Below are 25,713 nucleotides of genomic sequence, written 5' to 3'. Positions count from 1 at the left end.
CCGTTAGTTTTTTCCCATCGGGTAAACTACATTTATTTAAGTTGAAATCAAGTACAAATTAAAAGCTCGATTATTTTTAAACTCCCCCGTTCTTCTTATATTTTCCTGAATACGCATTTTCAAATACTCACTTTATGGAAGTTTTCATATAAACGAAAAAACATTGTCTGACACTGACAGTTTATTTCTTAGGTTTTTTTTGAAAAAGAGACAACCAGGTTTATTTTTAAAATTTTCTTTCAGGTTAAGTTTTTTCGATAATCAAATATCGATAAACGTTAGTTTTTTTTGTCAAATTTTGAAAGTCTTTTTTTTCTCAGCATTTTTATCTCTTGTTGCGTTATCTTTTTAATGTATCGACACTATATTGGAAAAACAATTCCGCTGTAAATATTTTTTCCATATATCTTTTAAACCGCGTTTTCACGACATTTTTTTCATTTTCAAATTTTCATACAAATACAACGGAAAGATTATTATGATTTTTATGCCATCCGTTCTGGCGCGAAATTCTGCCTTTGTAGTTTTTGGTTTAATCGAAAAAATTGTTTGTTTAATGTCGCACGCGATTTGGTTATTTTATAATATTTTATGTCCGCCACTATCACATGATTTTGTCAATAATAGGTCACCTTAGAATAAAGATTCTGAGCCCGCTCAAAAGGGTCAAGCTGACCACAATCGGGTTTAGATGAAACGTTGTGAAGCAAGGACAGGAAGAAGTGGAGCTCCCGTCGTGCTGCATTGCCGCGGGCTTCTCTCCTGATGTCAGACATATAATGAGAAAGACCAAATAAAATATTATGGACATGAAAACCAACACTAAAAAATATGCTTATATATTTAATAAAACATTTTACTTAATATATCAGAAATTTAAAAGAACTTAAACGTCAAAATGACACATGGTGATTTATGGTGGAATTCATAAGCGTCGGACGCAACGCAATTTAGGACAGACGAAGGCAGGGCATCGTGCGCGAAAGGCAGGACGTTTGCGCAAGACGCCTTGCCTTCGCCTGTACTAAGTAGCGTTGCGTTCGACGTTTATGAATTCCACCTTAAAAATATACGAATTGCTTTATTAAGTTTATTAGTAATAAGTAATCCGGAGAGCTTTGGACCCGTGGGTCTTAATCAGTCCAATGACCAAAACAATAAAAAATATCAACTGTGTGTGTCGTGTTTTTTAGAATGTTTCGACCGATATTTTTCAATGTTTTGATTATAAATAATCATTATACATAATCCGGGTGAAAGCTCTTCGTATGTTTTTAATCACCATGTGTCATCTATTCGTTTAAATTATCTATTCTCCATGGCTAAGGAAAATATTACTATTTACAATAAATCAAAAACTCATATGAAGATAATCATGCCTATGATCATGTTTCCTGTGTATTATTTCTCCATAAACACCTTTTCTTTATTTTGATAACAATAATAATAACGACACGCTTTCTATATCCATGCATTTTTAGGGAAAGTGTGTTCTTATTTTATTATTTTTGCAAGATGCGTTTTATGTGTATGCTATGCTTCCCCTGTTACATAAATATGTACTCGATGCAGAGAAGCTTAGGAATGACAGAGAACGAAGGATTCAATGGAAATTTTCAAATATTGCAAAGATTTTACTGGGGTTTTTTTGTTGTTTTTGATTTTGGTATTGTCATCACGTTTGAACAAGTATACCACATTGGGAGAAATCGCTTTGGTAGATGTGGGTTACAAGTTTCGACCCAAACAGAGAGATGTGTTAAAAAAGCGTGTAAATGCCCATTTGACGCCTGACTGCAAAGTTTCTCGTTCTTTCTTTTACAATGAATTGAAAATCTAATTTTGGATTGTAATTCTCTCCTTCTAAAGGGATAGGAAAGTCCAGGGTAACTGTCACACTACCAGAGTCCGCTTCGACGAAGGTTTTGTTAAATAACAAGCTGGTCGGCGTATGTCACGTTGTACTCGTTCATTGTCATACTTACTGTTGTTAGGTTACATATAGTAACGTGAAAAGTTCGATTACCTACATTGTGAAACATTTTTAATAGGGCTATACATTGTGGAAGATCAATGCTTATTTTGCAAGGAAATTGCAATAATGCATAAAGAAGAAATTGAAGACTTATGAAACATTATATAACACGCTATTTATTTCAAAATTAGTTATAACGTATAATTGGATGAAGAGTAATTGAAAAATTGACAATGTGGTGACAATGCCTGATAGTTGCTATATTTATGTGGCTTGGAACTTTGAACGTACGTTAATTGAGTAATGAATTGAAAATCTAATTTTGGATTGCAATTCCAAGTTTAAATTTAAATGAGCTTCTTCATTGATTTTAAAGAAGTGAAAATTAACATACTGTGTCAAAGGATTAAAACGTTCAACAACGGTGATATTTTAATTGTATAATGCATTAAAGAAACCAAAAATCAAGGGATGAACTGAATTTCAAGGGATGAACTGAATTTCAGAATAAAGTTATATATTTTTGCCAAATAGAAACCAAATATTGCGAACTGATTAATGCATTTGCATTTCTAAAAATATTTCCAATTTCTATATTATTTTAATTATTTATTTCATTTTCGTAATAATTATTCAAACTGATTTTGAAAAGAAGATATAATAACTTTATCTCTCTTTATTCCCTTTGACATTTACTTGTTCATTGGAAACCAGTAGGGAAATTTACGAAGGCCGAAGCAACACTATCTTTTATTAAGATGCAAACATTAACGCCAAAAAATTATTATACGTATTCTCAAGGCGATAAAGAGTTTAGTTAATGATAAATTGGACAAACGCGGTAGAGGAGCAATTCGCTCACAATATCCGATCATCTGTATGTTTATGTATATATCAATATATATATATATGATAAGGGAGCCGCATCTTGATATGTATCGTCAACGCTTTCGGTCTATTGATAATAAGCTGTCATCCTCGGACCCGCCTTGCTTAATGAAGCGAGCCTTGACATATTGAGTAATATTATCTCATCGTTTGATAAGCGCCCCGCTAACAATGGAAGATTGAAATCTCTTGGCGTTTCAGGTTACTGTGTCCTATATAGATTTTGCTACATTTACTTTTTAAAGGTTGTATGCAAATACTTCTAATTAACTTCCTCTCTCTCGATACACATAACGGAGGTTCTTACCTAATATGTAGGGCTGTTGCAACAAAATTGGTTCAAAACGCGCGTAGTAAACTCTAACTGCGACGTTCGCTAGCGTCATTCGAGCCCTACTTCGAAAGGCACACAAATGTAGAGTTTAAATAGTTTGTATTCTAGAAGGAACGATTTCATTTTACACAAAATTAATCTTAAAGCCCATCACAAATTACACTTCGGGAAAAGATACCATTATTGAGAATTCCTTCAGCATTGCAACGATTAATAATATTCAGTAAGACCCCCACTCTTAATTACGAAGTCAAATCTTCTGAACCCCCACTGCATTACAAATAAGGTTATTTTTATTATACATTTTGATAACATTTAGCTTGAATAATAACCATAATGATGTCTATTTTTCTCGTTAAGTGTTGGAATAGATGCGAAACCAGACGTAGAATCTCTTTTCGTCGAATCAACCCCTCTAACCTTTTGAAACACTTAGTCAAAACCCACCCCTCGTAACATTCAATAACACTTAGTCAAACCCAACCCATTGTAACATTCAATAATGCTTAGTCAAACCCAACCCCTCGTAACATTCAATAACGCTTAGTCAAACCCAACCCCTCGTAACATTCAATAACCCTTAGTCAAAGAGCACCCTCGTAACATTTTGCAATACTTAGTCAAAATCAACCCCTTTAACCTTTTGAAACGCTTAGTCTAACCCCACCGCTCGTAACTTTTAGCAACACTTAGTCAAAATCAACCCTCGTAACCTTTTGCAACACTTAGTCAAAATCAACCCCTCGTAACATTTCGCAACACTTAGTCAAACCCCAACCCTCATAACATTTTGCAACGCTTAGTCAATGAGCACCCTCGTAACATTTTGCAACACTTAGTCAAAATCAACCCCTTTAACCTTTTGAAATGCTTAGTCAAACCCCACCGCTCGTAACTTTTAGCAACACTTAGTCAAACCCCAACCCTCGTAACATTCAATAACACTTAGTCAAACCCAACCCATTGTAACATTCAATAACACTTAGTCAAACCCCACCCCTCGTAGCATTCAATAACACTTATTCAAACCCAACCCATTGTAACATTCAATAACACTTAGTCAAACCCCACCCCTCGTAGCACTCAATAACACTTAGTCAAACCCCACCCCTCGTAGCATTCAATAACACTTAGTCAAACGCCACCACTCGTAACCTTTTGCAACACTTAATCAAACCCCACCCCTCGTAAACCTTTGCAACATTTAGTCAAACCCCACACTTCGAAACATTTTGCAACACTTGGTCAGACTTAGGGTTCGAAAATTACCGTAATTTTGGAAAATGGTAAATTACGCCGTAATTTACCGCGTAAATTACCGTTCATGGTAATTTACGAAAATTAAAAAATTAAATTATATTGATCGTTTTTAAGCTAAATAATGAAAATATCACTTGAACACAGCTATTCTTTTTATAGCATAGTGTTTTACAATATTTAAACACCGAGTTTTGATGTTTGCAGCTCAAAATACTTTTGAACAGCAACATCCACTTTCTTCTTCTTACCAATTTTGCGAATTTTTGCTATTTCACGTTTTTAAAACAAAATTCTAGAGAAGGGCCGGTAACAGTTTAGTCAAATTTCGGTGCCGATATATCGGTTTAGTCAAATTTCGGTGCCGATATTGGTATCGGTATGGGCCCATCTCTAGAAAATTCTAACAACTACAGCTTTCCAGCTAAAGCAAACGAACTCGACAACAAGAATAGACGAGAAAATCAAATTTCATTTCCTTAATCAAATTTTTCCCACGCTTGCCGTTCAACCTTTTATGACTTACTCATATATCATGGGAAGAAATAAGTGTGCATGCACGGGTAGAGCAAAATATGGAGCTTTTAGACCATTTTCCAAGTGTTAGAAATTAAATTTCGGTGGTAAATTACCATCGTGGTAATTTACCAGCGTAAATTACCACGGTAATTACCAGGGTAATTACCGTTTTCGTAATTTACCCGAGAAAATCGTAAATTACAGTTACCCTGGTAAATTACCGTGTAAATTACCATGGTAATTTACCGATTTAGAACCCTAGTCAGACTCCAACCCTCGTAACACACAATAACACTTAGTCAAAGCCCAGCCCTCGTAACATTTTTCAACACTAAACCAAACCCAGCCCCTTGCAACATTTTGAAACACCTAAACAAACCACACCTCTTGTAACATAGTTTGTGAACAGCCCCTTATGACTTTAAAAGTATATTTAAATGATTGCAGACACTGAAAAGTTTTAGTCATGAAATACGTGGGGTACATTAATTAGAGACACTTGTATAAATTAAAAGGTAGAAATAGGAAGAAGCAATTCAAGTGAAACTTGTTCAAATGCCGCGCTTTTTAATTTAATTATTTTCAAAGTAAAAATATTCCATAAATATTTAAATGAGCCTCTTTACGTAAAATTTAAAAGTAAATGTAGTTATTTTTGGGTCGCTAGGGATGAAAAGCTAATATTTTAGGAACGGCATTATAAAACTCACTTTAAAAGTTTGCACGCCTCATATAATACTCTATAAAAGTCTTTCCATTTTTCTTTGCCGTCCCCTTTTTCAACGGGCTGCAAAAGTCAAGGTTGGCAACTTTCGTAATGCTTGTCCATTATCGTGATATAAAAATTATTCGATAAAGTATGAGAAAGAAAAATATCGATTCGTTTAATACCTAACAGAGAGTATACTTTCTTAGTCAATTTTCAGTGTCTTTTCCATATCACGAAGGATTGTCAAAGAAGATATTGGTACTGCGTGACAAGTAAAAATGGTTGTCTAGCACGCTCTAACATTCGACCACGAAATTTATTCTTCTCTTTCCATAAAATTTGACAAAGTATTAGGCGTTGAGATTCTCTTATAAAAATTTAAATCGTCAGTCACTTTATCGTTTTTACTCCGTGTGGTTATGTAATAACCAACGGAGATATGCGTTGGTACCAAGTTGGTTATTTATTTATTTAGTTATTTAGTAGACCTGTAATGCACGTACAAACGCAGAACACTGCCCACAAAATACCGTAGTGCATTAACACTGATGGAATTTTTCAGGAGTAATGTCTGCGCCTAGGTTTTAATATAAAACATTATTTAATTGCCTAAGAAATGTTTGCAGAAATCTTCCGTTTAAAGTGTTTTTATATATAGACCTATTTTGATTTTTTTGCTTGAATATTTTGTCTTCTAGAGCGTTGAACGGTCGAAAATGTTTTTCGTTTGACTGAACCATAAAAACGTAAATTTTTCAAAAATTGTGCAACGTAGTTTATGAACGGTTAAAGTAGTTTCTATATGATTTTTCTTCTGATCTCGAGGAAGTTCGTTTCAAATTCAGATTTTAAAATATAAGCTAGTATATAATCCAGTATTTTGTGGTTTTTCTTCAAGACGAGAAACCAATTTACTTATAGCGAACTGCTCAAAAATAAGTTTTACTCTTCTGAATCAAACGACACGTTAACATCAAAAACCACATTTGAAAATGGCACGTATCTGACCTTTGAAGGTATAGCGCTGCATTGAAACACTATAGAATGAAATGCGTAAGTTGGAAGACCACTACTTAGAGTGGATTATTTTTACTAGTACTACGAACGTGCAATAAGGAAATTTAAGTTTTCAGTGTGAACAATTGAAATTGGCGCAAATTTTTCATTTTCTAAAAATATCTAAGATATGGATATTGAAGTCCCAGAATAGTATTTTCGGTTTTTCGCTCTCCGAACTCTATCTTTTTGAAGAGAAATGCAATCGGTTCATGGAGCGATCGACCGAAGACAGAGTTTCGACAGTCGATAAGTCGTTGGCAAATACAGAAGCCCTACTCATTCCCGTTTGTACCATAACCAGGGTACGTAGTCTCGAAGAAAGAAGACTTTGGGTGGAAGAAACGTCCCGAGAAACTATACTTCGCTAATCGAAATACAACCTCTTTCCGCTTCGTCACTCCACCCCGCTTCATCTTCAGCTTCAGCTTCCTTCATTCCCAGCTCTCTTTCTTGGCTTCTTGTTCTTTTAAAAGAAGGAATCCTCTCTCGCGTCTCTAAATGGAACAGACTCACACACGCGCTCCGCCTCTAAGTCGTCTTTTCTTCTTGGGTTCATTCTGGGCGATGGTGGATGGGACGGATAGGCGAAGGCAAAATGCGGTCTGCATATATTTTCACGTCCCGAAACGCCTAGCATCCCCGCGTGTTTATATATCTCTTGTCTAGGATGTTCTCTAGCTTTTTTTATTATTTGCATATCATAATCGGAGTGGTGGATTCCGCCCGAGAGACGTTTAGCTAGCGAGAAAAAGACGAGGTCGAAACTATACGCTACGGGAGCGCTAGTAAAAATCGATGCTAGTTCTTGGATAAAGGCGCGATAAAAATCCCCGAAAACGAGGAATTATTATTCCTTACATGATCATGGGCTTCGACTTTTTCTTTCCATTTTTCTCTTTCAATCGAGCGCGGAAAATAAAAAAAGAACTTTCCAACTTTCGCCCAAAAGATTGGTGAAAAAGATATTTTTCGAAAAACCTCGCTACCGTCATTGCTTCTTCTTCTTAACATAGCGTTAAAAATTTTTTCTATCCATTTTTTATACGTCGGATTTAATCCGTTTATTTACTCGATGAAATAATGCGAAGTTGCCGAGAGTTTCCATTTTTTACCTTAAAATTCTCCTTTTTGTATTATTTTTAAATTATATTTGTGAATTTATTGGTGAAGAGGGATCATTATTGCGCAATGAAACCAAGAGATGATGTAGTAGGATGAAAATAGAAACATTTTCAGTTACCTCATTTACCTTGCTTCCTAAAATCATCCTTGCAACTCTATTAGGGTGTTCACAAATTGCGTGACGGAGGGAGAAGGATTGAGTAAGTGATATTAAAAACTACAAGCTGAGAAAAAGGGTGTGGTGAATATGATTCGTAACAAATCATACTTTAGTGAAAGAAACTGGTTATAGCTTAATTTAAGCTAATTGAAGGCAATTTCCAGCACTTCCGCCTACTTTCTCGATGTTATAAGAGTTTGCCTGCGTTATTTTGCACTTTAAAGAAAATGTTTTTTTGCACTTTAAAGAAAATGTTTTAACTGTCACGCAAGTAGACTACATGGTTTTCTAGTGTAAAATGAACGGACGATTATTTGTCAAACAGGGGGATTCATAAATGTTTGTTCGTAATTAAGAGATTTAGGTCTTCCTGATTGTTAAATGGCAGCTTTGTCTATTAAGTGATTTCCACACTAAGCCTGTGGCTTGTTTACAGGTGGATCCCTTTACAATACACGTCCTTTATTAAAATTCAAAATGGCTGAAGCTTTAATTAAAACCTTTAGGGTCAATTTTAAAGTTTTTATATAAGTTGTATCGCGAATTATCAGCCAAGTCATAAATCACGTTAGAATAAACGAACCTTTGCAATAATAATGTTATTAATTAGAGACGGTAAGTACAGAAAACATGATCATAAAAAGGATTTCAGAAAAATTAAAAAAAACTAATCGGACCCTTACCATTTAGCACAGTGACTGTGATGCTGGCAGGCTCAGCGTTGGAAGGCCCGCAAGTGTAATTTCCGCTGTCTTTCGGTTGTACGTTTTTAATGTACAAGCGACTAACAGACATGTCAGGTCCGGCTTTTTGTATGGTGAATTCGCCGCCTTTGGGGTCAAAGTTGATCATTCGGTCGTCGTGATACCAAAAGACGAAAACCGGCGGCTCTGGACTTTGAGCAATGACGCAAGTCAAGTTGATAGAGCTTCCCGTTTTGACGTACCATTCGGGGCCCTCGTCGATCGTCGCTTTAGCCACTATATATAGAGATTGAAAACGAAAAAAAAACGAGAGAAATTTGAATAAAAAATTACTTCCATGGCTTCGTTTATAGAAATTTTATCGCGAAAAAACTGGCGTCGAACATTGGCGAACGAAAAGATCGAGGGTAAAAACTCGTCCCATTGATCTCTTCTTCAATTTTTTACCACTAGAATATTTTTGCATATATAAAATATTTTCATTCTAACGTATGAAAATTTAACCCCGTGAGGACGATTTTATGTAGAAAATTTATGAAATAGAAAGGCCTGGGTTTGACCCGGGTACGTAGAGTTCTTATATCGCCTTGAACTATATATAGTTCTTCCTTGTTTGCAAATAATCTTTATAAGGCGGCGCTCTTTCGAGCTGACAAACACGTCGCTCCGAGTTTATAACGGGAAAGTCGCCTTTCATGCTTTAATTTAACTAAGCTCTCCCAGTTTTGTTTATAAGAAAGGACTTTTAAGCTCGCCAAAGCATAGAAACAACCGAAGGACGAAAGGATGGGCTTTTCAAATCTTAGTTTAAATCATACGAACTCGTATCCTGTTACTACTCCTCTAACTGAAGAAAAATACAAATAATTTCTAGAGTCACGTACAATTCTGAATTTATCCTAAATATAATAATAACCTAGGCTTTGTCTAAGAGTATGAGTATAATACTGTAGCTTATTTATTATCGCGAATTTCCTAGTTAAATAGGTATTTTTATTGTTTAAAGGAAAAATTCAGGTAACATAACATTATACTTTATAATATAAATGGACAAATCTATATGTATAAATACAAATAATCTCGTATTGCATATTTTTAGTCTTAAAAACGTGGACTACTTCGCCGCCATTGGTTTAGTGTCGTCTGCTAAATCGATCCTCTTACCCTTACCTCACTCAGCCTGTGAGAATTCAACCAATCCCGTTACTCCCGCAGGGAAGTGGTTCGATTTAGCAGACGCCAATTAACTAATGGTGGCGTAGTAGTCCACGTTTTTAAAACTAATTAAATGCCAATTATTTCGTAATAAGAGGTCATTAAATTTTTAAAATTTTTCAATTGATGTTTAGATAAAGGCCGTTCTTTTAAGGTATAATGTTATGTTACCTGAACTTTTCCTTTAACACGTGTGTACGAGAAACGGGTAGGCTTTATTGAAGTTTTCCCTGAATTTTGGAGTTCTGTTTAATCTCATTTAATTTAGAATTTCAATTTTTACTGAATATTTTAAAAGGTTTTCCTATTTTGAATTTAGCCATTAAGATTGCGGATTTGATAAATTGCGCAAAATTTCGAACTGAAAATAGACTCCGAATTCAGGGAAGTTTTCACTTTTCTACTGAATTTGTTGAAAATATCGAGTAAACGCCGTAATATATTAAAACTATACAGGGTGTTTGTGAAAGGTCCATCAATAATGAAAGGGCGTATTTATTGGGCCATTTTGAGTCGAAAATGTTCTATGACATTTTTCCGTTCGGGCCACTGTTTTCAAGTTATGATTGGAGTAATTTACGGATGACCCCTTAAATTTAATTAAGAAATTGAAAGACAGCGCTAATTTAATGAAGGGGTCATCCCTAAAATATTCAAATCATAACTCGAAAACCGTGGCTCGGACGGCAAAATGTCATAGAACATTTTCGACTCAAAATGGCCCAATAAATACGCCCTTTCATTATTGATGGACTTTTCACAAACACCCTGTATTGGGCTTGATTAATGTTTTTAAATTTTTAATACATTTGAAACAAAATATAGATGGCTTTAAAGATCAACCTTGAGTTTGCTTGAATAAAGGTCAAAGTTCCCACTCCTCCATTATTCAAATCATCCCAATCGAACACAAGCCTTGGCTATCAAGCTTTGTCATTTGGAAAAGGTTTTTATAAATTGGTATATTAAATTACTTTAATCTGATTTAAAACCGTTTGTGATCTTAAAATTTACAAATAAAACTTGATCTTTATAGGGTTATTTTTCATTATATTTATCTAAAAAATTTGGTTCAGATTAATGTGGTTATATTTGATGCAGATTAACGTTATTATACTCGATCCAGATTAATGTGGTTATATTCGATGCAGATTAATGTGATTATACTCGATCCGGATCAATGCGGTTCTATTCGATCCGGATTAATGTGATCCTACTTGATCCAGATTAATGTGGTTCTACTTGATCGAAATTGATGAGGTTCTACTTGATCCAGATTAATGAGGTTCTACTTAATCCCGATTAATATGGTTCTACTTCATTCAGATTAACGTTCCAGATTATTGTAGTTATATATGTTCCAGATTAATGTGGTTATATCTGTTCCAGATTAATGTGGTTATATATGTTCCAGATTAATGTGGTTGTATATGTTCCAGATTAATGTGGTTGTATATGTTCCAGATTAATGTGGTTGTATATGTTCCAGATTATTGTGGTTATATTTGATCCAGCTCACAGTTTGCTCCCGGCTAATTTTGATCAAACTTAACGTGAAATATTTTTTAAAAATAGCAATAGTTATTTGTATATCGAAATTGATTCCATCTTGCAGCCTAGATCATTTCTTTATAAAAGTCTGTGTTTCACTTATATTTCGGAAGTAATCCTATTATTTCTCCTTTCATCTAACTGTTTGCTGCAAACTTCACCGGTCACTCTATTATTTTATTATTTACAGAGCAATTTCCGTCATTCCGAGCTACTGAAGTCAAAAGCTTTTGAAATAAAAAGCCTTTTAATTGTTGTTTATCAGAAGAGTTTGTACATACTCCCCATCCATTCTTGCTGATACGCCTCCTCTGCTTCAGTATTTTTTCAAGGATAAAAAGAAGCAAAGAACTGAGAACAAAAAGAGTATTTGCGATTGTTTTTCGAACAGAAATGTCTTGATAAATTATAATAAGGAACACAGAACTTTCTTTGTCTGTTAGTAACGCCTTGATCTGAAACAAGTAACTTCGTCTTTCCGTGGTTAACGCTTAATCTGATAGTTTGCAGAAGTTTAGAGAAAGTGGATCCTACATCTCTATTACGGTAAGTATATATAATGGCGCTTATAGCTCTCTTGTTCTCACAACTGAGACGTTTTATCTATCCAAATAGCTTAATGGATAAACCAATAACGGAAAAAGTCGAAGTTATAATGTTGTGACTATTTTTTATATTAAAGTTACAAAATATGTAAAGAAAAACCTCTTCAATAACTGTAGTACTCGTAACGTACTTCTTTTCTCAAAAAGAATACCACAACAAGCTCAAAGCTCTTCAGTCTTGACAAAAGCAATTTATGGTTATCTTAATAACTTGACTAAAATTAGGAATTTATGCATGACTTAAGTCAGAGGACAAGTTTGTACCAAACATTAAGAAAACTATTTTGGCTTTACATTTCGATTTAAAAAAATTTAAAGTACTTTGAAACGTGGTGTTAAAAAGAAATTCGCATATAAACGTGTCATATATTTATAATTTGACAACGACGAAAACTTTGCGCGAGGGGCTATCCACTTGTATAATCAGGTGCTCAAAACCGCAGAAATCAAGTACTTGATTCCTAAAATTCTTAGAATATCATCAGTAATCACAATCATTTTTGTTGGTAATCAAAGGTAATCAGAAATCTCCTATAATCATTGGAAATCACATGAAATCTTGAGAAAATCAGAAATAATCACATTATTTACTAAAAATCTTTTGTAATCACACATTTCGTGAAACATTCACACATAATCAATGGAGGAATTCGAAAATCCAAAATAAAAATCGTTATCAGTTGAAATAGAAATAATCACTCTATATTACTCACATCGTAATTTACGAAGAATCCAGTAGTAATCACTACATTCACCAAAACATCACCGGAATTCTAACAGAAATCTAGAGATGTGAGTCGGTAATTTACCGTCCGTAAATTACCGGTAATTTACCAAATACCGCGTAAATTACCGTTTTATATCTTACCGTAATTTTACAATGGTAATTTACCGGTAAATTACGGCGGTAAATTACCGTGGTAAATTACCAAGCATTTTTATTACGCCTTAAAACTTCATTTTACACTTAAACGATCAATTATTTCTGTGTTTACTTTCAAAATGACTCACTAGGCGCTACTCGCTAGCCAGTACTTACAAAGTTGCACTACAAATTAGTCTTTTAATAAATCTTTAATTAGAAATCAGATTAGAAAGGCCACGGCTGCCGTCTTGGTAGCAAAAGCCGCAAATACGTGTAAAGCAGTCAAGATAGTGATCACAATTAAACGTTGTTTAAAGTAATGGATTGTAAGTACAGGGAAATATAAATTACCAAAAATTACCGGCTGAACGGTAATTTTTGTGTTCCCTAAATTTCAATCGGTAAATTACCGGTAATTTATCGGTAATTTACCCGGTAAATTACCGTTTTTAAAAATTACGGTAATTTCACATCTCTACAGAAATCACAAGTAATCGGCGGCAATAGCGGAAATCAGTGTAAAAAATGTGGAAAACACCTAAAATAATCGTATTAAATAAATCAACGGAATTCACCAAAAAATTCGGAAACAAGAAATCAAGTGCACAAAAGTTTGGCGAATGACTAGCCCCTCGGCTTTGGGAAACAGAATTATAACGCTTCGAACTAAAAAAATATCCATAGCGTTGGTTCGTCCAAGTACCCATTTAATACTCCCATATACATCCACTAAGGCTGGAATCGAATATTCCAGCATTTCCTGGATATTGCTCTCCTCACACACCCAAAAAAATTCAATAACTCTTTTTAGTAGGAAACACTTCCCTACTTTCTTATATATATATTTTTACACAAAAACCTTTATTTGATTTTTTTTCCGCCTTCCTTTGGAAAAATTATATTAGATCGTTCGATCGTTTTTCAATTTCGATCTTTCTACGCGAGTGCCGAGGTTATATCGTGTTATATGGATCTCGCTTTTTTTCTTTCGCGACTGATTCGAGTAGTAAGTTAAGGAAAGGAGTCGTTAGCCTATAAATTTTCTTCTTAGAAATTGAAAATGATGACGGAGTGTTGGGGAGAATTTGGCCCTTTCTTTTGTCGAGTTCCTTTTTTGGTGCCCGTCTCTCGCTCTCAGATTTATCAGGGCATTAAAAAGTATAGTAAGGATTGATTCCTCGTGGCCGCATATGCTTCGACGATGCTGACTCTAATAGACTTCTCACACGAGAACCTTTTTTACATTTTTATCTATTCCAAATTTCTCTTAACGACTGAAGAACTTTTGAGTAACGAAAGAAATCCATTTTGGTAAACGTACTATTGCATTGGCACGTCGTCAATTTTACATCGAATCTCGATATTACTATGATAACGGTAAAAGAAACATTTCTTCGTTGCAAAAAGTATAGAGTGGCGAAACTTGAAATCTAATCATAAATTGTAGAACTCGCCACATTCAGAGCATGTAATTCATGAAACATCTAGAAGAATTGGATAAGGATATCTCGAAGAATTGGATAAAGACATCTCGAAGAATTGGATAAAGACATCTCGAAGAATTGGATAAAGATATTTCGAAGAATTGGATAAGGATATCTCGAAGAATTGGATAAGGATATTTCGAAGAATTGGGTAGAGATATCTCCAAAAATTGGATAGAGATATGTCCAAAAATTGGATAGAGACATCGCGAAGAATTGGATAGAGACATCGCGAAGAATTGGATAGAGACATCTCGAAGAATTGGATAGACATCTCGAAGAATTGGATAGAGACATCTCGAAGAATTGGATAGAGACATCTCGAAGAATTGGATAGAGACATCTCGAAGAATTGGATAGAGACATTTAGAAGAATTGGATAGAGATATCTCGAAGAATTGGATAGAGACATCTCGAAGAATTGGATAGAGACATCTCGAAGAATTGGATAGAGACATCTCGAAGAATTGGATAGAGACATCTCGAAGAATTGGATAGAGACATCTCGAAGAATTGGATAGAGACATCTCGAAGAATTGGATAGAGACATCTCGAAGAATTGGATAGAGACATTTAGAAGAATTGGATAGAGATATCTCGAAGAATTGGATAGAGACATCTCGAGGAATTGGATAGAGACATCTCGAAGAATTGGATAGAGAAATCTCGAAGAATTGGATAGAGACATCTCGAAGAATTGGATAGAGACATCTCGAAGAATTGGATAGAGACATCTCGAAGAATTGGATAGAGACATCTCGAAGAATTGGATAGAGACATCTCGAAGAATTGGATATACATATCGCGTAGAATTGGATAAAGCCAGCTCGAAGAATAGGATAAAGACAGCTCGAAGAATTCGCTACACATGCCTCGGAGAATTAGCAACATATTTGAAGGTCGGAAAAATAAGGAAAATAAATTTTTAACAGTTTTAATTAAGATATTATTATGGTGCCAAAGACAGTCTATAATGTAAATATGTACAAAACTTGCCCCACGGTTGTTTTCGTTCTAGAAATGCAAATATAACAATCGAAAATGCACTGAGCCGAACGTGTGTCATTATTGAGAAGCTCATACAACCATTGGAAATGTCGACTAATGGATAAATATTTGAATGCACTGAGCCGAACGTGGGTCATTATTAAGAAATATCGACTAATGGATAAATATTTGAAGCACTCTTTCACATTCTCAGGTTATAGTTTTTGAGACCTTTGTTAGAATTTAAAATATATTTAGAAGCTCACTGTTTTACATCGAACATTTGTATCACTATACGAAGATGATTAGCGTCGTAGTCAGAGAATCATCTCTCATCTGTTATTGATACCCAGTGAAAGACTTTTATAGAGTCAGGGTTATAACTCTGAGAGAGAGAAAAAAATATCCGAAATTGCTAGGGATAAGAAAAGCGAGTCGAAGAATTTGGATACTGGTTCGTGTTTTTCGGTCTGAATTATTCATGAAGCACCAGCCAAAAAGGGGAAGGGGCAACGTTCCTCTGCAATTTAAATTTTGAAAATGGATCTGCCTTGGCGCGCTTTCCTTCTCTTTCTAGGCCACGGACACCCACGCATAGCCCTTTCCTCTATGAACTTCTTTTCGATTTTGACTTTGAGAAGAAAGAGAATTATTGCGTATTTTCCACTCGGACTTTTATTTTGGACCTTTGCTCCGAGTGTTAGCATTCGCTTGTGAGTAAAATCAGCGACGCGAACGGGGGTCAAGTTTTTCTTCATTTTAACACTCGCCAACTTCACACCCCATACATTTTAATAAAGCAGCTTTGCCTTTTCTCATTTTAGACTCGTCTCTTCGTATTGAGTGTCTTTACATATTTGAAGAAAAACGACTCGTATCCATTTTGTTTTGTGGACTGACACTACGTACTTTCTGTTAAAAATTTATACACAATTTTAATAATGGTGTGCCACTGACCTACACTGTTGACAATAAAATAAACCGTAAAAAAAACTTAAACGTATTCTTTAAAGGGAGGGTGAAGTGGAAAATTAAGTGATTTTTTTATCGATTCTTGCTCTAATTATAGACCAGTCTGCATGGTGAAACATTCAGGAAATACCTCCAAATGATTTTAAAATTCAAATTAGGTTCAGATATTAAGGATAATTTGAAATAAGGACCTCTGATCAATCGCATAACGCCCTACCTTCCTGTTAACAAAATTGCACTTGCAGGCTCTACATCTTGCAACACGATTATGACATAGCGCGCAAATTTTATCAAATCTCGCAATACATTTCATTTAGCTTGTTGCGTGCCACGAGAACTTTACTAACAAGAAGGCAGGGCGTTAGGCGATTGGTCAAAGGTCCTTATATCAAATTACCCATAAAATGTCAACCAAATTGAAGTTTTAAAATCATTCGGAGATATTTCCTCGATGTTTCACTACGCAAACCGGTCTTATAATATGTAGAAGAATCGATAAAAAATCACTTGATTTTCCACTTCACCCTCCCTTTAAGGCACCTTTCGGGTAATAAAACAAGAAGCTACAAATACCTCTACTTCGCATGGAATCAAATCATTTCTGTTCCTTAAAATATCCCAACACAAACGTTTAGTGTAGCTCGAAAAAATTTGCTGAACTATGTCTATGCCAGTTTTCTAGCTTGTGACCGATGTCATTATTTCATTTGGTTTCTTTAACTAAGGTATTTATGATTCCGTATTTAATTACTTTACTAGCGTCTATAAATCCCTTACACATTTTCCTGCATAACAAAGAACACGTTAGAGAAAAAATCGACGAATTTTTCTACACTATAAATAATTGGAAAATATGATACTTCTAAAATTTCAAAATGGTAGTTTGAATTTCTCATGAAACATCAGGCTGTTAGGGCCGTACAGACTGTTCGTAACTATTTTGTCGGACAAAAAATTAGGTCAAAATTAAGTGTTGCTATTCGCACCGACAAATCGCATGATTTTCAAAATTCAAGAATACGAAATAATGAGGTTCGAAAAACCGACTATTCAATTGCGGATAAACAATTAGGAGGCTTATGACCTCCTAGATGACGCAGCCTGAAATTTCAGATGTAGCTATTCTTTAGCCACATCGTATGATGAACATCTACGATGAGGGTCTTAGTTTCACCTGGCCTGTTGGTGGTGGTGGCGTGAAAGAGAACTGCCTTAGACAGTATAAAATTTTTCGATCGTCATTGAAGGGAGAGTGAATGGGAGAGAATTGTGGTGAGGTGATATTTTTCGTTCGTGTATTTTAAAAGGAAGGAAATTATGATAGTTAGGTTAAGCCATATACCCTCCCTTAAAAATTCCTCTTACCCGTCGACAATAAGAGTTTCACGCTCCCCTCTTTCAACATTCAAAGAAATCGAGGGAAATTTTGTAAGCAAAAGCAAGTATTTACTGACGTTCTTTTTAGAATGGTCTTAAGGCACCGGGATATTACAATTATTGGGTGTTTTACCGAATTCTTTCTCTTTCAAACTCTTCTGACCATAAGTTCATGTTAGAAATTTATGAGACGCGATAAGTGTGCATCGGCATAAGTCTATGTTGTAAACTCATCGAGAGGATAATCACTAAAACTACCTGTTCTTCGATTCGCCGGAATATTACAATTACGGCATAAGTAAATTAATACGGGTAATAATTCTATCGCCGTTTAGGGTAGGGCATCGAGGGGCTATTCACTCTGATTTTATGCACGGTAATTTATTTAAGCATTGTAAAAGATATCGCTATTCACTCATTAGGGTAAAGTATAGAGGGGTTATCCACTCATTAGGGTAGGGTATAGAGGGGCTATTCACTCGTACGATGTGGCTACTATTACTAGCCCTTGGGTCGCCTTGTTAATATTGCCTGCGTTCACCTAGTCGCGTGATCTAGGAGGCTATGGCTGGACCTCTTTAGAAGTTCAGAGACAAGTATAAACCATAATAGAGTTTTAAGGGTTTCTGTATTATGAACAAGTCGGTACGAAGCTAATTATACTGAACTATATTTTTCCCACGTCACGGCAGTATACCTAGTAGCAACATAGACTTCTGGTAGCACTCTGTCTGTAGAAACTGCTTATTTCAATTAGGTAATTAAACAAAAAGAATGATAACATACACTGAAAAGCGAGCAGGGATATTTTGATATCAAGCCAAATTTTGATTAAAATGAGGCATTTTTAGGTGTTAATTTTTACATTTGGTCATTTTCCTATTCCGAGACGAAAGATGGCTCCCAAAAATACTACTATTTGGTTTTCAACGAATACTTTAGAAAGTACTATTTGCACAGCCTTACTCCTATTTATTGTAGCCCTTACTGCATTTAAAAAAACATTTGTATCGTAAGAACCTCGAAATTGTAGCTGATATAACGAAACATGGAACTCACCCAAAACTGTTAAGTTGACAAAATAGCTGATTTTCGGATCGGAGCTGACTTGGCACTCGTATATACCGGCGTCCTTTTGTTGAACGTATTTGATCTGAAGTGTCCAGTCACTGGTCTGCTCCATGTGAATAGCCTGATATCGTTCGTCACTCGAATATACTTCGACACCAACGGTCAATATATGGAAGGGTTTCCGACGAATCCAAGACACCTGCAATGAAAAATATATAGAACAATTAGCCACAAAATTCACTGTCTTGGTAAAATACAGTGTGAAAGAGAGCATTGTTTTGATATAAATGCACATAACTTGTAACGGAAAATTAATATGCGTGAAGAATGTCGGACCTTTTACCAAACGATAAAAGAAACACGTCATGGATATCAACGATTTACAATGCCAAAAATGTTAAATAAATTAAACAACTTGGCGACAAAGCGTGATTTTATCAATATTTATGTGACGCATTAACAAACAGACCTTGTTTAGATAAACGCATCAACCTACAATGACGTTTTATTTGAACCCCCTTTGGTTAGGTTCTGTAAGGTGTCACAAAAATTGCTAAAAATCAAGCGTTGCTCTTTGGTTTTAGTTAAGTGCAACTCCACGTACTGATATAAAAAATACTCATGAAATGAGTCATTCTTATTTCTAGATTTAAATGAAGCCGTACGTCTGACATTAATCATACTATTTTTTTCCGTCGAAAATATAGCATTTTACTCTAAATAAGCTTTCGTATGATTTCTTCCACCCCCATTTTGATGTCTGAAGGTCAGTCTAAAAATATGGAAAAGATAAGATGGAATCATAAAAAAGATTCAGCTCAATAACTTGAATTCTGTTCTCAGGTAATATACGAGGCCATCACAATTATTAAAGCATGATAGTAATACCACATATAATGAATGTACTACGAACGTACGAAAGAGACATCAATTAAATATATTCTTTAACATAAGAACTTAATTCCACTAAATCGGGAATTATATCGAATTTTTTTCCCCTTTGCTTATTACCACTGAAGCAATTTCCGAACGAACTATTTAACCAGTAAAATAGAGATAAGAATTATATTTTTGACCATTAGAAGTCGCTCTACACAATGTTAGTGGGTGGAGCCATAATATAAGCAGACGAGATTTCTCAATGATGTATGCGAGGAATCCGAGGATGGCAGTAGAGGCTATAAGCTATGGTCTAACGTTCTTATAACATTAATCCATTTCTGATAATACTATATTAGTTGTCTTAAAAATTATGGATTTTCAAATAGTTTATATTTATTTCTCCTTCATTATAACATAATAACTAATAAAACAAGTACAAATCTCTGAAATTTTGACGAAGGAACCAGTTGAGAAACAAGTGATGAAGAAGGTAAAGACTGAAAACCGAAAGTAAACGTAAAAATGGTAAGCAATTATCTCTAAAAATGGTGTTTTTGCTGTACGCCTCTAAAGCCAAGCAGTTGATAAAGCAGACGCCTGAAAAATATACCAGAAAGTAGCAGAATGGCCATAAAATTCACAATTAGACTATTTTGAAGTATCGCTTTTAAACTACACGTGCCGTAACTCAAACGAAAACCGTAAATTCGTAACTCACATCCATGGAGTTCTAATTTACTTCTGGTATAACATTACTTGAATCCTATCCCTGACGATTACAATGATGAATGTTCAGATAAAATTCTAGATTTGAATGCCATCTTCTACATAAAAATTTGAGCAACTAGCTTCGTAGAAGTGTCTATCCAATTGCAATGCAGCGAGAGGGATATGAGCAGTATGTTTACGGGGTCTAGAATCTATAGTTGTCTCTTATCAGTACTATAAATGGACCTTTCGCTTTGGGTAAAGAATTCGGTGTTTTCTAAAGTTTCGAATTTTTGACACATATTTCAATGTCGATTTTTAATTTCTTGAAATAATTTCTAAATTGTATTTGTACTAATACGACTAAAATGTTTCCGTTTGGGAGACACTAAATTAGTGAATCCTTTTTACTCCGAAGATGGTGTTGTGAATACTAGGTGTAGCGTTTCATATTTATCGCAATGAGATAATCAAAACTAAAGTAAAAAATGGAGCTACACAGTACTGTACTAGTTTTTATCTTAATAATCTCGATACTTCTTTTTTAAGCCTTGTCTTATATAAATACGACTTTCCGAAGAAATCCTTTTTATCATAACTACTTGTTTGTTTTAGATGCATTTTTTCTTTGTAGACCTTAACGTTAAACCCACTCTCTCGTTCTCGTTCTTAAAGAAAAATCGATTCCAATATGTAATTTCCATAAAGGAACAAGGTTGGCGCGTCTTAGCCCCTGACTTGGACGTTTTGAGCTGTTTGGATTTAGAAGTGTCAGTCATAACCGGAGCGGGTAACTAGCATAAGCTTTCTTTACGAAGGCAGTTTTTTTTTTCGTTCAGGGAAGCTATAAAGTCTTCTATTTTCCACCCGTCCTTGTCTAACCACCGATATCTTCCTACCCTTATTTCTGGCCTTCTCTTATAAGTAACGTAAACAAAGCCCTACCCCCTTTCTTTAAAAAATAAAGAAAATTTTTGAAGACTTTGACGGAGATTTATCCATCAATCCCTTCAGAGTGTCGTGAGTTTTTATAATGGCCCTGTTATAAATCGCATTATATTACTCTATTTTTCGTTCTTAGACGCGGAATTTAAAAGTGGTCCTTGCTTTGGTATTACTACTGAGTCTTCATAAAAAAATGCCTCGAGTTCATCGCTAGCGTTGCTGGAATTAGACATTTATTGTAAATTCACAACAAAGACAGAAGGAAATCTTGTCATTTTATATTTTCCTGTTAATGTTGTTTCAAATAAAGTATAATCGCATCCCACAATAAAATCATATGATTTTAAAGCTTATGTACTTCAAACCAACGGGTATCGTTCAACACTCGATCATTTCATCGTATGGCCCTTTAGGTCTCGGAAGCAAGGTCGTCTACACTTCTTTTGTAGGAAGTGTCTTAAATTAAATAAAGGCGGAAAATGATTGTCGTAAATTAAGTTCCAGATATTAAAATGCCTTCAACTCAATATCGAAGACAACCTTCTTTATCAACTGAAGGGTCTTTCAGACGATCCAACTTTTTGACTCAGCTCGATGGGTCAAAAAGTTGTATCAACTTGCCCAACTTTTGAAGGGAAAAGTGAAATAAATCCTTCCTATTCACACGACTAAACTTTTACCGCCAAATGGAACTTTTAAAGCGCCATCTACCTTGGCACCCACGAAATAATCCGCGAAAAATGATTTTTTGTAATTCATTTTGATTGGCTGGAGAAATGAAATTAAAAAGTTGAGTCAGCAAAAATGGGATCACTAATCCAATTTTTCCTAGCCAACTTTTTTGGTGACTCGACTCATCCAGCTTCTATTCACACGATCCAACTAGTTTATTCAACTCGAGTTGGCCCATCAAGCTGAGTCAAAAAGTTGGACGTTTTGAATATCATATGCCATAAGGGTCTTAAATATTCATAACATTTTTCATGACTTTTTTCGAGGTTCCTCTATTCATTACAATGTGAAGGTAAAAATATTATAAACAAAAATGATCCCAGTTTGCCAAGGATGATACCTTTCGATAGAGTTATTCTTCAATATTTTAAATTTTCTTATTTTCTGCCCTTTCAATAACCAGTCACTATTAAACAGGTTCCCCAGACGCTTGGACACTTCATTGCATAAACAGCATTTAACTAGCTGGTCAAGTTGCTCTTTACCTCTGGTGTTTGCGTATGTTTGAGAAAAACATCTCACGTCTGACGAAAGAGACAGTTTTCCTAGAATACATCAGGTAAAAATCCTTTGAGGACCATATTTTAAAAGTACTTAATTAACAAAAGAAGGTTCTATGTGACAAAACGGAATGCAACGATTTCATGGAAACTATCCGCTCTATTGTGTCCGCACTATATTCATACACAAACACACTAACGGGTACGTTCTAGGAATTCTATTCAAAAGCAGAAGGATTTCCTGGAGAATTTCTCATTCAAATTTCTTTCCCCTTGGAGACTTTAGAGGATGCATGCTTAAAAGCTCTTTGCCGTGTTCAGCCTCGATGTTAAATAAAACTTATACGGTAGAATCAGTGAACTTTTGGCTTGATATCAAATTGCTGGAACTATTATGCAGTGCAGGTAGACAGCTTCGAAGAACTAAAGCCGCAGTGTTTTCCGCATAAGTGTGACGTGATATTTGAAAACGATGTAGCGATATTTTCAGATCAATTTCGAGTCAAAAAAACGGTTAATATGGCTCATATTCGAAATTGGTATTATGTATTATGAAAGTAATGTATTACTTTGGTTGTTTTAAGTCATTTTTGGTCTTGAAATTTATCTCACTGCCTCTAGGAGTCTTATTTTCCATAGGTTATAAAACTATATTTTACTTTAAATATTTTGGTCGATTAATTCAAAGCTAAATATACAGGGTGTTTCTGAAAAGTCCATCACAAATTAAGGGGCGTGTTTATGGGACCAAACTGAGCGGAAAGTACCAAAGAACATGGGGTGTACAACATTTTGTTACGGAGATATGGCCTTCCAAACATTCGCCCCTAAAACAAGGAAATATCCAAAAATGAGGAGTAACACTTAAGACCGACTAACCAGCTTGTTTAAAATTACTAGACAATTTCAATAGCCTTTAATCGAACAATTGATTTCTACCTTTACTAATCAGAAGCGTATAAATGAGTAGAAGTATGCCTACGGTGGTAATGTAAAATTAATCCCAAGTGACATGATGTTTCAAGATCTTCCCAGCACCAAGTAAAATGGTTCTGATTGAAGGGACTTTTATTAGCACAGCGTAAACAACGTTATTTTCAGGAATTAGTCCAAATGTCCACGGGCGGCATTACAAAAACGAGGCAGTCTTTCGAATGATACTTGGACATGTTGGAAGATCCCTGGCTTGTTCCTGTTATCTCAAACCGTAAAAAGCTACGCAAATCTTCATCATCACGGACAACACTCTTGTACGTTAGGTATGACCTTGAGAAAACCTAAAAGGACATCTCGAATGTATTTGAAAAACCCATCTCCAATTAAGGGGCGTGTTGTTTGTTTCCAACAGAGTAAACTCGCCCAGAGAACAATTACAATGCAGAGCCACGTTTCGGCGTTAATGGCCCACAAAGGTGGTCCCAAAAACAAGAACAAACTTTAATTTGTTTCGTTCAGTAAGTATTTCATGTGTCATAGATAAAACGCCATGATTAATGCACAAAGAAAATGTTATTGACAAGTTTTCGGACCGCGATGCTGAAATGTGGTGGTGCACCATCGTGCATGAACCACATTCTGTTTATTAAACCTAAGGGTACGTCTTCGAGTAGTTCTGGTAAATCGTCCCGTAAGAACTACAAGTAAGCCACACGGTTTAACCTGGGCTCTAGGAAATATGGCCCAATTAAATTGTCACCCACAATACTACACCACACGTTTAAGCTGAATTGTACTTTGTGAATTCTAACGCAAGTTGCGTGTGGTTTTTTCTTAATCAGCAAACCAATTGGCGGCTGCTTGTTTTTGGATCGTCCTCGAAAATAGTGAGAACTTCGCCTATTCTTAAAAAACAGAGCACTAAAACAGAGCACTATGTTTTTTAAGAAAGGAATAAAAGAGGTTTCACGTACATGTGTTTGTTTTATTAAACTCATAATTCAACGAAGTCTGTTACAATGCCTTTCTTCACAAATGCCGAATATGCGGATATGCACCTAATGTATGGACTAGCCGAGGGGAATGCCGCTGCAGCTGCACGCTTGTATCAGGAAAGATTTCCGCAGAGGCGACTACCAAATCGACTGACGTTCGAGGCTGTGGACAGACGTTTGAGGCAAGATGGACGAATCCAACCGGCTGGACCTCAACCTAGAGCGAGAGCCATCCCAGAGGCCGTAGAAGACGAAGTTCTCACCATTTTCGAGGACGAGCCTGAATCAAGTACCCGCCAAGTTGGTCGCCGATTAGGCGTAAACCACACGCTCGTGTGGAAAATCCTCAGAAGCCACCGGTTTCATCCTTTCCATGTTCAAAAAGTTCAAGGTTTGAATCCAGCGGACTACCCACGACGCACGGCGTTTTGTCAGTGGTTTCTGGCTAAAGTAAACGATATCGATTTCCCACGGGATTTGTTGGTTACTGACGAAGCTAACTTTTCACGGGATGGTATTATTAACTTACATAATAAACATCAATGGTCCCAGCTAAACCCCCACGCAACTTGCGTTAGAAGTCACCAAGTACAATTCAGTTTAAACGTGTGGTGTGGTATTGTGGGTGACAATTTAATTGGGCCAAATTTCCTAGAGCCCAGGTTAAACGGTGTGGCTTACTTGCAGTTCTTACGGGACGATTTACCGGAACTACTCGAAGACGTACCCTTAGGTTTGGTAAACAGAATGTGGTTCATGCACGATGGTGCACCACCACATTTCAGCATCGCGGTCCGAAATTATCTTAACGCGACCTTCCCTTTGCGGTGGTTAGGTCGAGGTGGACCTGTGGAGTGGCCTGCTCGATCACCCGATCTGAACCCTTGTGATTTCTTTCTTTGGGGCCACCTGAAAGACTTAGTTTATCAGACTGAAGTGCCCGATGTTGAAGAGCTACGTCGACGAATAATTCACGGCTGTCAAACAATTCGCGAAACTCCAGGCATTTTTCAACGTGTAAGGGAATCATTTGTAAGACGTGCTAATGTGTGCCTTAACGCGGGTGGTGAACACTTTGAACAATTTTTGTAACTAGTTGCAATTAAATGTTAAAACTTGTCAATAAATTCATTTTCTTCGTGCATTAATCATGGCGTTTTA

At 35.7% G+C, this 25,713-nt stretch overlaps 1 protein-coding gene across 1 annotated transcript in view; it reads right to left on the bottom strand.

Moving 5' to 3' along the window:
* Positions 1-548: 548 nt before the first annotated feature.
* The window catches only part of LOC149627437 (fibroblast growth factor receptor-like 1), a 140,066-nt gene continuing 114,901 nt past the window's right edge, over positions 549-25,713 (bottom strand). Inside the window, exons 4-6 of the mRNA XM_089852147.1 lie at positions 18,843-19,053; positions 8,707-9,003; positions 549-762 (exon numbers count right to left, since the gene is read on the bottom strand). Coding sequence (XP_089708273.1) covers positions 629-762; positions 8,707-9,003; positions 18,843-19,053 — 642 coding nt within the window. The 3' untranslated portion in view covers positions 549-628. The remainder of the gene's footprint in view (positions 763-8,706; positions 9,004-18,842; positions 19,054-25,713) is intronic.

Source organism: Phalangium opilio, unplaced genomic scaffold, assembly GCF_054372755.1.
Source record: "Phalangium opilio isolate 3A_F unplaced genomic scaffold, DU_Popi_V2 ptg000105l_1, whole genome shotgun sequence".
Classification (NCBI taxonomy): domain Eukaryota; kingdom Metazoa; phylum Arthropoda; class Arachnida; order Opiliones; family Phalangiidae; genus Phalangium; species Phalangium opilio.
This window is presented reverse-complemented; position numbering and strand designations above follow the sequence as displayed.